General features: G+C 33.4%; 2 protein-coding genes across 2 annotated transcripts; one reads left to right on the top strand and one right to left on the bottom strand.

Annotated features, from left to right (window-relative positions):
* The first annotated feature begins 2555 nt into the window (after nt 1-2555).
* Nucleotides 2556-3254, top strand: LOC146905094 (uncharacterized). The gene has a single exon (XM_085730382.1). It carries the CDS (start codon nt 2661-2663, stop codon nt 3069-3071), a length of 411 nt encoding a protein of 136 aa, XP_085586508.1. The 5' UTR covers nt 2556-2660; the 3' UTR covers nt 3072-3254.
* TAFII59 (TATA BOX ASSOCIATED FACTOR II 59) lies at nt 3218-10959 on the bottom strand. Its single transcript, XM_085730381.1, has 13 exons — nt 10832-10959; nt 10581-10728; nt 9050-9136; nt 7983-8084; nt 7787-7895; nt 7301-7404; nt 7082-7219; nt 6891-6986; nt 6415-6539; nt 5636-5768; nt 4788-4913; nt 4574-4685; nt 3218-3872 (listed from the first exon to the last, which is right to left on the bottom strand). The coding sequence occupies exons 2-13, from the start codon at nt 10704-10706 to the stop codon at nt 3496-3498; spliced, it is 1635 nt and encodes a 544-aa protein (XP_085586507.1). The 5' UTR covers nt 10707-10728; nt 10832-10959; the 3' UTR covers nt 3218-3495.
* Nucleotides 10960-18965: the final 8006 nt, after the last annotated feature.

Here is an 18965-nt window from a genome sequence, read left to right as displayed (position 1 = left end):
TTGAGTTATGAATCTTCATGGAGATATGATCTTGTTGTTTCAACTGATGGTATACTCATTCTTTCATTGTTGAGTAGATATGATGCACTTATCAATGTGGGTGGCTTCTAGCTTATCCACTTATGTGATTCCTGTTCTTTTAACAAAAACTCAAGTGCAACCATCAGTAGATCACCATTCATAAAACTTATTATTTATTCCACGAGGTTTGTTATCATTAAAACATTCATCAAAAAGATTTTTGCTTCAACAATGCTCACTTGATGAAGAGCCTAATTACGCTCATATATGTTGTTGAATGGTACCACATGCATTTGCATATCAAGAAGTTTCACGATGGTTTAAGTTGTTAAGTTGTTAAGAGTTGCATTGTCAAGTTGAGTCGTGTTGTTGAGTCATGTGTTAAGTCGAACCTGATGTCTTATGATGATTATAAGATGATAAATGATTATTGTTGTTGAAGTTTATGATGCTCTGTTGATGATGTTTGTTATGTTTTGATGATGATGTTTTGATGATGATGTTTGTTTATGAATGATGATGATAATAAAATGATGATAAATGATTATTAATGATGATGTTATGATGTCTTAAGTTGTTAAATATATGATGATACTTGATGATGATTTAAAGATGATTTTTGCTTATGAATTAAAGATGATATATGTTTACGAACTAATGATGATATTTGATGATGATAATTAATTATGAATTGATATAATGCTAAATGATAAATGTTTGATATGTTAATAATGTTTTATGTTGTTAAATGCATTTTGATGAATTATATGCTTAATTTATTGACTGTGAAATCTCACCCCTTCTGCTTGAAAATGTTGCCCTTCGTATGGGTAACTTGCAGGTAATAAAGACTATAAGTGTTCATGAGTGGACTCCTCACTTGTGTCTAGGTGCTCTGATACGTAACGGGATGGGGACTTTGCTATTGTTTTTTATTCCTTACGTATTGTTTTAAGAGATTATGATTAAGTTGTTTGGATTTGAACTAATGAGATGTTTTAGACTTTTTATGGGACTTTTATGATGAGGCCTTTGTGCCAAAGACTATTTATGACGTTGAAATAATTCTGCCGCAAGACTTTAAAAATTGTGTTATTATATTTGAAGGAATATTACTTAATATCCAGTTTACGATTTATGAAATAAATGTGACATTCCGTTTGTGATGAAAAACTCTGATTTTTAATTATTAAATTTTTATGTTGGGAAATCGGGGTGTTACAATTTTGCTAGTTTATTTTGTATTTTGATGTTTAGGTGAACATAATGCTTTATTATGGTGGTTGAAAACCTTTATAATTTAGTTATATTTTGCACTATTGAACTGTTTAAAATATTATATTAGTTTACATATGTCATGTAAATAATAAATTTTATTTAATTTTAATTTTAGGTAAACTCGTACGAGTTCTCGAGTCGAGTTTACGAGTCGAGTTTACCTAAGCAAAACGAGTTGAGATAAACTCGCGAGTTGTAAAACCTTGATGTTTTATACTCTCTCGGGTTCTTACTCTAAGGAAAAACCAAAAAAACATCAAAATCAATGCTATCATTACTTATTGTAACTTTTTAAACATTTTAACAAATATACCCTTATAAAATGTTTTGAAACATTAAATACATCCATTATTAATATTAAAAAGACAATCATTAAATGAGGGATAAAAAAGTTATTGAAGTAATCACATCTTAAAACTTCTGACATTTTCTTATAAATAGAATCAAAATATTATTTGAAAATTTTCTAATATTAAAGACCGCAAGGAATATTATCGTAAAATGTTTCGACAAGAAAAGAAAAATAAGAAGAATAAACCAAGAAGATCCTTTGTAAAGCATAATAATAATAATTTTAGTTCTTTGAATAATATTAAAATAGTCAATGGGTACCCTTTGTTTAAGACATTCAACAAACCACCACGTCCAATAAATTATTTCCAACCTACTTTACTCGTTTGACAATTAACATACACTAAAACGAGGGAATTAGTCCTCGAACGCTGACTTCCCGACGTGGAGTTTCATTGTTTTGCAAATAATATATTTTAATAGAAAATTGAGGAAGAAAATATTTTATTAACTAAAGCGACGCTAATTATCATTTTACAACAATTCTCATGTGAGTTTGAACTAAATACCTTAAGGTTACGAGATTAATCTTTTGCCAATATGAGATAGAACGTAAGTGTTTTTTTTTTTTTTGTTAGGTAGTCTAACAAGTGAATTATTCGAAGTTTGAAATGCGGCTCATAAATAGATTATGCAATGTACCTACCAACTGAGTTAAAGTTACGGCACAGTGTTATAAATAATGTATTCATATCATCATATCTTTGGTATATCCGTGGATTACCAACAAGGAACAATTTCAACAATCAGGAGCCAACAGTTGAAGAAAGCATCCAATTTAAACGGTTGGACAATAAAATAAACTAATAGATGCAAGGGACACAAAAAGCACATGGTTTCTATACCATGTTAGTAGTTAAAGAATATATTCTTCTGTAAGCATTTGTTAATGCCTATATATACATGGAAGGATCCAACTCTTATCATCAAATCACAAGCATTTGCAAACGTAAAACTCTAATTGTCAATACAAACTACCTTCCACTTTTGACATCAAGTAGAAGAGAAAGATGAGTGTAGAAATTTTAGATGGTGCCACAATTGTCCACTTCCTTGAAGATGAAGCATTTAATAGCTCAGTTGGAAATTGGTTCGCTTGCCTCGACACAAATAACGACGGTCTTCTCTCCTATGATGAGATGTTGAAGGAGCTCAAGTGCTTGAGGGTTTTTGAAACACACTTTGGTATTGATGTAGATTCAGACCCAAATGAGCTTGCTCGTGTTTATGAATCTTTGTTTATACAGTTCGATCACAACTTGAATGGCACGGTTGATCTGGAAGAATTCAAGAAAGAAACTAAGCAAATGATGCTTGCAATGGCAGATGGAATGGGTTTCATGCCAATTCAAATGGTCTTGGAAGAAGACAGCATCCTTAAAATAGCTGTTGAAAGAGAGTCCACTAAATTGGCTGCTTAAATACTACTCTGATCATGCCAAACATTTAAATAATTCTACAAGTATTGAATTTTAACATTATGTTTTTATTATTGTTACCATCAAACACCGTTGTTAAACAGTTTTGTTATGAATTCAAAATGTATGCATGAACTAAACTATCTTAATTTGTCAGAAAAAGAATTGTATCGTTTGAATTCTCAATTAGGCTGCAATGAATTTGACATTTTACACTAACATTACATTCGAGTCCCTCAATTTCCAACAGGCACTAACCTGACATCTAAAGCTTCAAAATAAATTTCACGTGAAGCTAAAAGTTCGATCACCAAAACGAATTATACATTTTATACTAAGTGATATTAGTTAGTTCTCGAAATCACACATTACCTACATGTTTTCCATGGTTTAACCATGAACAAACGTTGCTATAATCTGGCCTAGGTTACAAGAACATACACATCTCACGAGTCTGAATAAATGAAAGTATGTTTTCACCAAACAGCTCAACCAATGATGTCAGGACACGTCCTGAATTCAGTTCATCTTTCCAAATATGGGCTAGGACAGAAGAGATCTTCAAATCCTGAGTATCACCCTCACTGCTTCTAACTTCACCATCTGTAGTGATCTTATTTTTCGTCTCTCCAGAGGATGACGCTGCACCAATTTTTGACTCAACTGAAGAAGCTTGAGTTATTGTCTCCTCTTCCTTATGAGATGGTGAAGAATTTTCCTGAACTACACTAACATCTCCATCAGTATCTACTTTCTTCAAAGGGGGCTGCTGCTCCAATTCCATAGGGCTTGCCTTGCGTTTATCTTCATGATCAAACATGAAAAAGGAGTCAGTATACGACCTAAGGAGTCAGTATACGAAGAAAGCATTAAAGAAGACAACTATGGCACTATCTACACTTATATATCATCACAAGTTGAATCATAATATTCCGTATATTGTTGGTTTTAAAGAACTGTACAGATATATATATATATATATATATATATATATATATATATATATATATATATATATATTAAAGATAAACAATGTCTACTTCATCCAATGTTCGGATTAATTCAATCAGCCCAGCTTCTCAAACGTAAATATTGGAAGTGTATCAAGAAATTAGAGAAAAGTTTTGTCAATCAATTGCTTACAACTGTTGCATTGATCATCATATATCGTTTATATTTTATGTTTCAAGATATCTCCATTGTATCTTTAAATTTTACAATTCGATACAAAAAAAATAAGTTAGGCAATTCACTATTCGAACGAGAGTTTGATAAGCCATGATCGTTACCAACTTGACTACTGCTTCAGTTTCAAAAGCTTGATTCATTTTAGTGAGATTCCAATAGTAAAGCATGCAGGTCCTTTTCTTTTGGAGGTATTAAACTCCATTAAATAAATTAACTGCGCAAAAGGGGTTCTCCCTCTATGAACAAGTTTAAAAGTTACAATACCAAGACATTTACAATTGACCAGTATTTTCTTAGGCAATTAGAAAAATACTCACTAGGTGGAGAAGTAAGAACACTTGCACTGGTCTTCCAGACAGTATGAGGGAGAGGAGATGGAAAAGTGGGGAACAACTTTAGCGAAACGTATACACATTGACCTGCAGCACGCTGAATGAAACATTACATAAAATTATTAGACAATCATTATTATACGGAGACTGATGTACTGATACTTATCAATTGTAACAAGTATCTGATAACATATCTTACCAGCAAGGCTCCATAAACACGCCAAGCTTCATGTCTTTTCATTTCATTTTTCTGTGTCTCAAGAAGCATCTCTGGTTCAAGAAGTCGTATATATGCTTCAAGATTTGGCAGCAAAAGAAGGCGAACCTACCTCCAAAGTAAGGAAACATATCAAAACCTTGGATGTAAGAATGGAAACTGACTGAGTTAAACAACTAAGAAACACAGGTTTTCAAATGAGTCAATTAAATCCTTAAATAACAAAATTATGTTCAATACATGTTTGATAGTAATATGAATAATAATCAAACATGTAGCACTGTTTTTTTTTCCAAAAAGTAAAAACTTTCAGTTTCACATAAGTCTCAATATACTGCATATATTAAGTATATAAAGTAACAGTTTCTGTCAGACTGAACAAAATGGGAACCTAATGATATTCATGACAACATGCATACGGACAACTCACTGGAAGTTATAATTTGAACTAACCAGTATATCGTATGACAGATTTGAAGAAATTTCATATGCTGATAAAATTAATTAAAATGGGTTGAGCATAAACATTCAAACTGTTTCAGTCTGCCAATTACTAAGTTAGTTCCTCCTCCCTCATCTTTCAATAGAAACAACAGCGTCTTATTTCCAGGTGCTTTAGACATAGTTTTGTGGATATATGAAAACAAATTTCAATCTCGTATTTCTGATACCATGGAGTACAACATTTTATGGTACACATTGCAGGGTAATATTCAAACATAGAATAAACAAATGAACCGGTTTATTCGTTTTTCTCTTTCACAATATTAATCCTACTTTTGGTGTTTCACTAATTTATTAAATGCAAAGAGCATGGAGAGGGACAATACCACATTGGGTCCTAGTGCTCCTAACCCCTGAATTGCACCATAGTGTTGTGTCATTGCCTTCTTTGGATCCAAGAATGCATTCAGCAACGTTTTTGTCAACCGGGACTGTAGATTGCTATAAACATGTCCAAACCTGCATAACAAAAGCTTTTAAAACGATAAACTTTCTATACAAAATGACCAACAAACAAGCTACCTAATAGCTCAAACGGGCAGGGATTCTCTCTCGTGAGAAATCCACTGGAGGCTGTACAGTGTTAATCCATACCATTCATTAATTTTAAATAATTTAACCTCCATAATTTAAATATAAAGTGAGTGGGAGAGATTCCACTGGATAGAAATTTCACAAGAGACAATCTCCTTCCATCTCAAACCAGGTGAGATACCAAAAGTCAATTACCAAGACTAGATTTTCCAGTTAACAGTTTGATATTTCAACAGTATGCAGAAAGTTCAAAATCATCAAACAACAACGACTCCATGAGGAAGCTGTTTGATAGCTCAACAAAAAACATAAGTTTAAATGATACAAATTCACAATGAAAGGAAACATTAAAGCGTGTCTTTGAACTTGACCTACGAAAACAGTGGTTCATTTGGAAGGAAATACAAATAGTCAAATCCACAACAAATATATTATTCATTGGCTTTGCTGCAATAAAATGGAGGAAATGTGTAATGAAATGCAACAAGTGAATTGGATACCAATAAAAATATCAAGTAAAAAAATTCAATTTCCCTTAGTCGACAACATACAACATAGAGATTGAGGTTACCTTTTGCATATTGATGCAACCAGGTTAGCCGTGAAGTCTCTAAGTTCCCAATGGTTGTCTGTCAATCTACTTCCCAATCTTTTAGCAACAAGGCAGGTTACAATTGATGGCATCAACTGGTGTAGCTGAAGCAAGCAAAAATTGGAAGATAAAAAATTTAGAGATTGTTTCCCATGGGCCAGCCCACAGACCAGGCTATCAAAAACTACATTACGTACAACCTTTTTTTCATTTTAATTAGTTTCTATATTTTTTAGGTTAAATATTATTATAACCATCTTGATGAAGGAGCAACAAATGGCAGATCAACATCAATACGTTAGCATAAAGCATGCATGTGCAATTCAATGGACTCTACAGAATTCCAAAATGAAAATGTTGATTCAATATTACTAATGCAGCCCTAAATATAAAAATAGCATGTTATCACAGAAAGAGGTATACAGATATGCTATATCAACAGGAGGTGAACTTACATAAGGTTCAATATGGATATGAGAGTTTTGCAAAAGGCTATTAACAACTCGCATCAAGGCAAATAGAAGTGGAAAGTTACTTAAACCACGAGAAACCTGAAAGGAATGGAGAAGCACACAACTGTAAGGAGCTAGTGTAAAGCAACCCTTTCATTCTTATCCACCAACACAAGAAAAAGACATCTTGTTACCTCATCAGCTACAAAGCATGTGAAATAAGGAACCAATGGATGAAGTCCTGAATCAGTAGCCAAACTTACTAATGCTTCTTTAAAGAGAACCGAATCAGGCTCATTCAAAGCTAGCTCAGTCACTTTATCAAAATAGAGCTGCAAAAAATATTAAGCTAACATAAATGAACTTCAGGATGATAGACAAGATAGCTAGCAGTGGCGTAATAATTTTGATACCTGAAGCTCTCTAGATAAGACATGCTTAACAGGTAATTTGATATCAACTGGAAGATTGTCATCCTTTTGTTCATGCTTTTTGACATCTGAAGGAGCTGAAATTACTGCACATAAAATAATGGGGAAAACAATTATTCTTAAAAAAAGGCAGTGGAGCACAAGTTATAGGAAAGTTGGAAGATTTACAAAGAATCAATTAATAGGATGGGCAGCATTAGAATGCCAAAATGAAAATAGAAAAACAACGTCAATAGTCACATATCACAATCTAACCACTAAATCGACAAACAATTTACGAGTGAACACAGAGAATACATAAGACATAGTAATGATAACATCAGAATAATATACATCAACAGTTCCTCTTGAGCTAAATTTTAGTTTACTTGAAACCTAGATCAGAGAATTGTAGCATCAAACATTCATCTTTTAGCAACAAAAAAAAAAATAAAAAACTACTTGTAGCACTTCAGGTTAGATAGCTACCATCTACAGGAGCATTTTCTGGAATAGCAGGTTGCACTCCTTCGATGGCAAGCCAGTGACAGGTAAGTGCAGTATCAAGGGGAGCTTTTGGTAAAGCAGCTTCAATGACCTACAATTAACACAAGCAGTAATTTAAGAAGGTGATGCATTCCAGGTTTAAATCTGTTTGAAGAACGATGATTAATGTCTCCCTTACATCTTTTAAGTCTAGATCCTTGTCATCAATATAAAACAAATCTCTGTGTCCGACAGCTCGTTTGAATCGTAGAGGACCTCCAGATGCAAATCCATATATTGGCTGACATAAGAAGAAAGCAAAAGGTGATACTGAGATTAGAGACAAAAGGTAAGCATTTTCAAAATCAAGAGACGTTGCTAAAGCTTCTAAACAGTAGTTGTAACATGCATCACTCTATTTGGAAATATCTGAAAATCATGGAACTTTAGTCTTTGCTGAGCACATATTCTTATATCCACAGTCAAGTTCTCATTTAGTAGAAAATAAATACACATCTTCCCACAACTTTAGAGGATGCTGAACATAGTATGAAACACGAAGATACTTTAAACTATTCTGCATATATGTTCTTAAGATGAGATTTGTCATGTAAACTGAAAAAAAAACATGGATTGTTTCTACATTCTAGAATTAAACATATCTTTCAAAAGATCAAAACATATAAACATAGGCATTTCTAAGCCAGAGACATGTGACAACTATATAAGCATATATCTTTTATCACAGAAGGAAAATAATTTAATCATACATTCCTTTATGGTTCTTGGGTGTGCAATTAGTTTGGAAGCTTAAATAAATAAGAATCTAATCTAACAAAGTTATATGAAGAACCGCCAAAGAACAAATGGGAAACAGACAAACAACTTTCACATTAAAGGCTCTACAATTAAGGACAGTGCTTTCCTTCTACGATAGTATAATTAAAACAAAATTGCTTTCTGTCAATCACGTGTGGATATTATAATAAAAAAGTCACTAAATTCACAATATTCAAATTTCACAAAAATCACGTAGGCTTTAATCCTTTTCTAACCCCACATGTTTATAGATAGGGTTTGGAGCTACTATTAGGAAAAACAGAGTAATTGTTCAGGTCATACGTAAGAGCTCAAAACATACAGAAAAGTCAAAACTGTGATAAGATTTATCATAAAAAAAATTATACAGTGGGTTGATTGATGCTAAATGATGGTAGAACTGAAACCTATCACTCACTTAAAACAAAAATAACTCAAGTCACTTACTTCAACATTCTTCAAGTTGAGTGCAGCATCAACATCATCTGCAGTCAGAGTTGTTCTCTTAGAGTGTCGCATGCATTTGATTGCTTCCTGTGTGAAAGTTTAAATTGTTGAGGGAAGATAAGAAAAAGATAGACAGAGAACTTCTAACAACACAACCAAAACATCGTTATTTTCCTATACGAGCCTTGGCACAATGTGAAGGGTTTTTTCTCACAACCTAGAGGAGAGAGGTTCAAATCCAGAAAACAGGATCTATGTTCGCACGAGTAAAGCTGCATACATCTACCCTTCCCAAACTCCCATCTGGTTAAAGCCTTGTGCATTGGCCGCCCTAGAATACACGGAAAATCTAATACAAAAGTGTTGTATTAACACATCCCTACAGTGACTACAAACCTTATCAGTATCACCGGCATTTCATATTCGAAGGTAAGTCCAATGTCCCAATATCTGCATCCGACACGGACACCGATTTTCTCAAATTATCACCTTGACCTGCCTTCTACGAAGCACCAACATAGACACGGACACCGACACAATAAAATGTGATCAAATATGTCAGTATCTGAGACGAAGTGTCCGTACTATGGAGCCTGTGTCAGTGTCAGTGTCAATGTCGTGTCTATTGTTTGTATCCTTGTTTTGTAGCTACAATTTCGCGTATTATCTAACGAAGTGTCAATACTACAGAGCCAGTGTTAATGTTTGTGTCATATGAAGCAACAACACAGACACGAACACGGACACAGCCCTGATAGTCATTTCAAAAAAAGACATAGTTGAATATAGTCATATCTGTCGTGTCAGTGTCAAACACGAACATGTGTCGGACAATGAACACGCCTTCGATCAGAAGTGTAAATGCTAAAAAGCATGTGTCAGTGCCGTGTCCAGTGTTTGTATCAATGTTTCATACCAACAATTTCGCATATTATCTAAAGAAGTGTCTGTACTACAAAACTGGTGTCAATATTTGTGTCCTATGAAGCACCGACAGAAACACGGACAACAACACGACACAGACAGTAATTTGAGAAAATGATATAATTGAATGTAATCAGATCTATTGTGTCAGTGTCGGACACAAACACAATATGTAACAGCCCAGTCCCACACAACATCAGTAGCTTTCTTGTCCCCCCCACCCCCCCACCCCTCAAGTCCCCTGTACAAATGGCGAGTTTTTACCTCCCATGGAAGTTGAAACCAGGACCTTGGGGGATAATACCATGTTTCCTAGACTCCCACTACCAACATGCCTTTAATCAGAAGTGTCGGTACTATAGAGCATGTGTCGGTGTCAATGTTGTGTCTGGTGTTTGTATAAGTTTTTCAAAATCACTTATTATCTAACCAGTCTAACTAACTAACCAAAACTATTCTCCTAACACCGTGATTCGAACAAACAGTGTAAGAGAACATAATCTTAAATTTTCAACAGAACACTAACTCAATTATTTTTCTGTTCAATTTTTACTTCATAAATTATTAATTGACAAAAAAAAAAAGTAGAAAAGTGAAGAGAACTAACCTGCATGATCTGACGCATACGGTATTCAACATCAGGAGCAACAGAAAGCGCAACATCAGGAGATAAATTGTTAATCCCAATACTCTGAGCAATAACTTCGATTGTTTCTTTAGGAACAATGCTCATATTCACCTACCAGTACCACTCACTGAAACAAAAAAACCAGTTATTTCATATACTAATTTCAGTAGAAATTCAAAACCCTAGATTAAATTAAAACCAATGGTTTCTAACTTGTTAAATTGTATTACCTTTGCCGTTTGAGATTCGATGTGAGTTCGTAGCGACGGAGGGAGATGAGTGTTGAGTTAGATGAAGGATGCGTTCATGTTATTATCTTTGCCATTTTTTTGTGTTAATTAAAGGAATTTTTAATTTTGATGGAAGATGGTAAAGTAGGAGTGTTTTTATACTGCTGCAGCTGTTTTTATTTTTATTTTTCAAACTTTAAAATTGAAATTGCAGCTATTACTAGTTTTTTTATTTATTTATTTTTTTCTTGGGTGTTTTAGCTTAGAAAAAATAGATTTAAAAAAAAACATTTTGAAATTCATTTTATTTACAATAAAAAAATAAATGAATTTCAACTAATTTATGTGTTGCCTTATTGTTTTTTATAAAAAAAAAATAGATTTAAGAAAAAATTAATCCTCATAACGATTTTGTTTTGGACCGGCCAATCCTATGATGACACGCGGACAAGAAGTCATCCAGATCAAGACGCATCCCTTGAGTGAGCATGCTAGTGTTGGTGCATACCACCTCACTGAAGCACGCCACCGTGCATCTTACGACATTATGTGGCCTCCAACGGCCCCCTGATGATGTGCCGCATTTCACGGAATTTGTTAATGTCTCCTTCCTTAATATAAGGGTGACTCAACGTCACCCTCAGTGTACGATTCATTTCTCATACATTTTTACACATTCCATCTAATTTCCTACACTGACCTGAGCGTTGAAGTGTTAACGTGCCTGCAGGCACCCTTCGTTCCACCGCGAAGATTGCATCGCACCGTTGTCGTTGCCTTCATTCGTCTCTTCCGGACATATCAGTTTTATTTTAGAGTGTGTTATGAATCATGGAATCATAGGGAAGAAGGTTATAATGATTAGTAAGAAAGCAAGCGTAAAAGTACTCATGTGGGAGATACTCATAGAAACTCATTATAGAAATGAATACACCATCCAATCACTATTATAAGCAAAACTCAACATTTTAAATTCAATCATTAAATGATGCAGGTGGTATATAATAAAGATTATATACATCATTAATCGAGATCTATAATAAAGATTATATACATCATTATGATTAATCAATGAATCTAAAATATAGACTTTTGCTTATAATAGTGACGGAGGGTGTATATTGATGAAAGATAATGGAATGATACAATGAGGTAGCTTATTTATAGAGTAACTAACTCTAATTTACCTATCAACTAACTATAGTTGATTATTCATACTGTAATAGTCCCCCTCAAACTCAAAGTGGGGAAATTCACCAATTTAAGTTTGAAATACAATGATTATTCATACTAAAGTAAAATTGGGGGAGGGGGGGGGGGGGGGTAAACTAGCAAATGTTTTAAAAGATTGGAAAAATAGGAAGCCCATATTGAAGCCTAACTGAAGATGACGCCTAGGCCCAAAACCATAGAAAGCCAACACCATCTGAGGAACTGAGTAGAACAAAGAACAAAGATTCATGAATGAATACCAATTCGTAAACTGAATCAAAACAACTTATCCAAAATCTGAATCAAAACCACTTCTCTGAAACGTGCTTCTGCGAGAAGAAAAAGAAAAAAGACACAATTCTACAATGCAGCTAAGCGAACTGGAAAGGAATTCTGCAAACCCGAACATGAAAACAACCAGAAACTGATTCAAAGTAACTTCTTCAAGTGCTTCTGTAAAGCTTCTGTAATGTGATTTTGTTAACACGTTTTTAAACAAAAACGCGATTATGCTCTTCATATGCTGCAAAAGTACTTATGAACCAACAACAGCTTATGCAAAACGCGCTTTTGCAAGGAAACACAAAAACTAAAAGTGATTTTGCAAATCATGATTCTGCAAACCATTCCAATTGCGTTCATGACTAGCGAAAACGCGATGCGACAAGCACTTGTCTTCTTCCCAGAATCTCTCAAACTGAAGGGAATATTGAGATTAAGAGTTTTCCTTCCTCTGTCCCATGGTACCCACCATAACCGAAAAGAAGTGTGATGTAGAACATTGTAAATGGAGAAAAGTGAAAACGAAAAGCTTCCATTGGGATCAAAATCAACAATAGATTCATCATGTAGATGAAAAGACCGAACTTGATTGTTGATGGAGGAAACGATTGGTTCAGTCTGTTTTTCGACAAAGAACCAAGAGGCGAAAGGCCTCACAGTGGCAACATCGTAAACAATGCACAATCTCATCGATAAAACAATGACGAGAACTTCCAATACTTGAGAGTGAACGAAATCAGAGTCGCGAGTCTACAATTGAGGTTCAAGAATCATCATCATCGATGATGCTCTTGCAAGAATCACTGAGAACACAAGAAATCTCCTCAATCTTGATGGAGAATCCATTTTGGTTCGATTGATGGATTTGAAATAGAAGATGCAATCGTGAGAAGATGGAGTTTCCAGAATTGAAACTACTGAAAACGATGCAGTCGTGAGAAGATGGAGTTTCCAGAATCGCAGAAGCAGAAGATGCATCATCAGATTCTTCATCATAATCGATGTATGAATTGAAAAGGAAGCATCATCACCTTCCTCCCTAGGGTATCGCTCTGATACAATGTGGTAGCTTATTTATAAAGTAACTTTGGAGTAATTTACTCCCTAACTAACATACTAACTCTAGTTTACCTATCAACTAACTATAGTTGATTATTCATACTATAATAGAGTGGAGAACTCTAAAGACCAGATACTTCAAAATGGATGACGTATCAGTATCAGATACATATGCTACATTGATACCTGTCGGATACGCCTCAATATATATTGGAAAAGTATCTGAAGATTAAGTTTTATTTTTAAAAAACAAATGTGCGATACTTTTCAGATAATTCGGGGATACACAAGGGATGTGCAGTGGAAAATCAATACGCGTGGGATACGTGATGTTTCTTATGTAATTGACTAAGTAATGGTGTTCTCTTTTTGGGATGTACCATTTTTTTTTACAGAAAGATATACCATATATTTAATTGACTAATTGCCACTTTCTTTATTATGAATATTACTTAAACTTATATATTTATATTTAAAGTAAATTACACTTCCCTCCCCTCAAAGATGCTTGAATTACACTCCCCTCCCTTCTTATGTTAAATATACACTCCCCTCTCCTCTTATTTAAATCATATTATAAAATATTTCACTCCCCTCCCCTAAGAGAAGCTTGAATTACATTCCTCTCCCCTCTTATGTTTAAACCTACACTTTACTCCCTCAATTTTTTATTTTATTTCTAATAATCTAGCAAAAAAATTAATAATCTAACAAACTTAAAAAAAAAAAAAAATAGTATTGCGGGTCTATTTTAATATAATCAAAATCTGAATACATATTTTTCCTATTTTTCATTCACAATTGCATTAACATTTAGTTTTAAACCCTATTATAAAATATGAAATAACCTAAAATAAAATTAAAATATGTGAAAAATTAATAAAGACAATAAAATATGGTTATTTAAGGTAAATTTTATACTCTAAATTATAAAATTAATAGGACAATATTTAAATTTAATTATCATTGACATTTGAATTATAAAGAAATGAATTTATTTTTCTTAATGGTTGTTCTAATTTTTTATATATCATAAAAATAATTATTTATATTAAAATAGATTAAAGTGTAGTGCATATTTAATTATTAAAGGAAGGGGTTGTGATTCAAGCATCTTATAGGGGAGGGGAGTATAAATTTATCTTTTCAAGGGAGAGTAATGTATATTTTAACATAAGAGGGGAAGGGATTGTAATTCAAGCATCTTTGAGGGGAGGGGAGTGTAATTTACTCTTATATTTATATTGTTGTCCGTTGTATGTGTTGCGTTTTTATATTTATTTGAGAACATTGTTATTGTTGATTGTTGTGTGAAGACAATTTTATTGTTGTGCCTTGTCGTTGTTTTATCTCTGTTTGGTCTAGTTTTTGCGTCTATTTTTTTGTTTTTGAGTTTTAGTCCATAGATTGCATTTTGCATTTCAATTTATAGTTTAAATTTAATTTTGGGTTAATAGTGCTTTACCCCCTGTAATATAGGTCATTTCCGGTTTTCCACCCTGTAAAATTTTTTGTTTGGTTTTCGTTCTTATAATTTGAAGATTTTTTGGTTTTGGACCTTCATGGTAAATTTCGCCCCCGGTAATTTGTGAAAATTTTGGTTTACCGCCTGTGATTTAAGCAAATTTAAGTTTACCCCTGTTAATTTGAGCAAATTTTGGTTTAGCCCCCTGCCATATCGTCGATTTTGTACTGTCAAAATTCATAAAGGTCCAAAACCAGAAATCTTCAAATTACAAGGATGAAAACCAAACAAAAAATATTACAGGGTGGAAAACCGGAAATGACGTATATTACAAGGGGGTAAAATACTATTAACCCTTTAATTTTTTATTAAAGTCATGATCGTATCGCAACTTGAATTTTAAAATTTTCTCGTATCAAGATTATATCGTATTTGTATCGTATCAGGTATCTAAACTTCTTACGTAAAGAATGGTGGCATCACTATATTTGAGTGATTGTAGTACCATATTGATATTTTGAAGAACTTAAAAATTAGAATGGTGATAACACCATATCTGAGTGGTCTTAGTGTCATAATAGAGTGGACACAATACCATAATAGAGTGATTTCGGTATTAAATAATGGTCTCAATACCATATTGGAGGTGTAAATCTTGAATGAGTTTCTACACTGCATAGTTAACCGCACAGTTGTAGCTGAACTTGTTTTATCCTGGAGGCGGCATGGATGATAGTCATTCTTGCACAATTTTAAGTAGTGTCACGAAACGTCTTAAATAAAACGACCAGGTCATGACTCAACCTAGTAAAAACTTCGATAAATTTTTTACTTTTTTAAATAGAATTTGAATATCAAATACAAGAAATAAAATAAAAATAAAAATAAAAAAACTAACATAACATCACATAGGAGTACATGTACCTAGCAAACCACTAACATCTGTTATAGCTTAGCCACATTAATCTTATCGAAATATCCTCCGCTAAATAGTAATAAATTTTTGGAAAGCTTTTGCAAAAACAAAAGTGGTTTGATTTATATGGCAATAATAAATCCATCAAGGGTCACTATTGGACCATTAAAGAAAGTGATATAGATGATGTGTTATTATGGCTAGGAGATGAAAGAGTAACCGAGGATACTCGATTGGAAACCTGTAATTCAAAGAAAGAAGCTTTGGATTTCATAAAAAATGAATGCATTAACCCTTACGCCAATCAATATGTCTTGATGACCACTCCATTGGAATCGTTTGGGTTCTTCCTTATGCTAATGAGAAGTTTAAAGCAGATTTGGGTTATGCGCTATTGGATTCAACCATTGGGGTCAAGGGATTGCCACTAATGTAGTGAAGATTGTTCTATCAAAAGTGTTCCATGAGTTCCCCGATTTGAGAAGGTTGCAAGCTTTTACTCTTGTTAATAACATGGCTTCTCAAAGGGTGTTGGAAAAGGTTGGGTTCTACAGAGAGGGTATACTCAGAAAGGCTTTTTATTTTAAAGGAAACTTTGTAGATGTGTATATTTTTAGATTTCTTTGGACAGATGAAATTCCCTCGGATGTTTAGTTAGTATTTGTTGTATGGAAAAAGATATTTGTATAATCATTTTATGACAATTTTTGGACAACTCTCTCATATTTACATTATGTTCTTACTCTCTCTCTTCATTTTTCTCTCTCAATCTCTCTATTGACTTCCTTTTTCTCTCCCAGTCTCTTTTGATTTTGACAAATAAGTAGAGATAAAAAGAAAGTTGTCATTAATTGGTTGTACAAATGTCATTACTCTTGTTGTATTATGTATTTGGTGTTACTGAAATATCAATTTTAAGTTTTAAAATCATTTGCACCTTTTTAAAAATAAGATCATCCCATCTTCTTTTCAATTCTTGTGAGTTTGTCTTCACACCTAGAAGTTGCTGAGTAATCGTAAAGCTACACGGCGATATAAGAGTAATTCGGCCTACATTTTTTGGTAGTGGCTTGTAAATTTAAGACTTTCCCATGTTAAATTGTCTAATGGTTTTGATTGAGTTGGTTAAAACAGCAAGTTGCACAAAGCAACATCTGCTGCAAATATTTAATTTAATTGGAACAATAAAAGATGTAGTACGTGATCTAGAGTAAACCATAAGGATGAGTAACTAGGGGAAGTGCTCGTACGAGCGGTTTCCGATTCCATGGAAGTAGTTCTATGGTGCGATGGAGTAGATTCCGATGAAGGGAAATCAATCTGCAAAACAAGTTAGCACTTTGATGCTCAAGTCAATGAGGGAATTCAGGAAGGAATGTGTGCGTAAAGTAGTGAAAATGTGACCGTATCTTGAGTGTGGCGTGAAACCACACTTATATAGTGGAGCACAACAGTAACTAACTTCGTGAAACCTACGAGATATGTGGGAGACTATTAGAGATCATATGAATGGTCCAGGTTGGATGAGATGTGCATGAGGTACACATGAAGTATTCTATGTTGGCTAGAACAGTGTGGGTTATGGCTTAATGTGCTATCATGCATTGGGTAAGCGATGTGGTTGGAGACCTAGTCCGGAGTAGTTGCACCTCAAGCTCATATTATCTTTAACACATAAGGATGCCCCTTTCGTATTTAAGGGTAATTACGATTTCCCAGGCGCAATCAAGATCGTTGGATTTCTACTTTCATATTTCAACGAACCTCAGTTGTTGGCGCACAATCAAAAGATCTTTATAAAAATGGAAGGTTGTTGTTTGAGAAACTTTTTCAGACACCTTGATATCTCCCTTTCATTTGAGAATTTTCTTATTTCATGAATTTATTGTCATCGTTCACACGATTCAATCGAGAAATCCATATAATATGTACTCTCCTTCATTCACTTGCGTTGAATTTCAAAGTCAAGGGTTCTAGAATTTCTAGGAACTTGAAGTTTCCCTCCGATCGATTTAACAACTCTTATCTAAAAGGTACTCATTGTATCTCTTCTTTTTTGTGTTCTGCTTGTTGTTCTTGATCGTACCAAGGGGAAATTTGGGAAACAAAGGTTGAGTAGTGTCATACCCCAATTTTGCCCTAACCAAAACTTTCTTTCTTCTTATTTTCTAAAAAAAATTCAAAAAAAGACAACGTTCACCAAGGTCAACAGTTGACCAAAAGTCAACTTTTCAAAACAAATGCATTCCCATTAGTATTTTTCCCCTTAATTACTTGTTTTACAAGTTAACTTCAAATTGTTCTTTTTTATGCATTTTTTTTATTTATTTTTTCACATTTTTATTTTCTTACTTCGTTCTCAAGAAAACTCAATTTCATCAGACAAAAACTCCAATTCCTTTCACTTCTATTGCATTTCTAATCAAAAAAAATCACAATATTACACCAATTTTTTTTTTATTTTCAATATCACAAAATTCAAATAAAAAATTCAAAAAAACACTAACTTTAACAAATTCACCCAAAATGCACATTTCACTCCCATTTCATTTCTTTCACCACAATTTGTGCATTTAGAATCATCTTCACATATAACACATCATCACTTACCACCAATAATCATCCAAAAAAGTCACAAAAAACTCATTTTTTGCAAAAATTCCGAACTACCATTTCTTACTCCCCACTTAACCTAATTTTTCACTCTTGGTGACCAAGTTACTCCCTCTATAAGTACCCAAAAACTCAGAGAGAGAGAGAGAGGGGGGCGATTTTTAGGGTTAGAGAAAACACCATTTTCATCAAAAATTCCAAAAACTTCAAATCATCATGAAATTTCACCATTCTTCAACCAAAAGCTTCTAAACACTTCAAATAAACCAAAAACACTCAAAAACTCAAGAAAAACCATCCAAAATCGTGAATTCAAAACGTCAATTTTACAAAGAAAAGGGTAGATTGAGTTAGACCATTTCAAGGCTTAAACAAGGTGGGTTTTGGTGTATTGATACCCTTGGAAGTGTTGTGAACCTTTTCCTTTAATTAATGGGTTAATAGTGTTTTACCCCCCTATAATATAGGTCATTTTCGGTTTTACACCTTGTAAAATATTTTTTTTGATTTACCCCCTGTAAAATATTTTTGTTTTGATTTACCCCCCTGACAGGTCATTCAAAAACCAATTTTTTTATGTTTTTCTT

Source organism: Medicago sativa, chromosome 7 (assembly GCF_051527215.1).
Source record: "Medicago sativa cultivar Bolivia chromosome 7, Bolivia_mono, whole genome shotgun sequence".
In the NCBI taxonomy this organism is placed as follows: domain Eukaryota; kingdom Viridiplantae; phylum Streptophyta; class Magnoliopsida; order Fabales; family Fabaceae; genus Medicago; species Medicago sativa.
The sequence above is the reverse complement of the archived record's forward strand: the minus strand, read 5'-3'. Positions and strand labels throughout refer to the sequence as shown.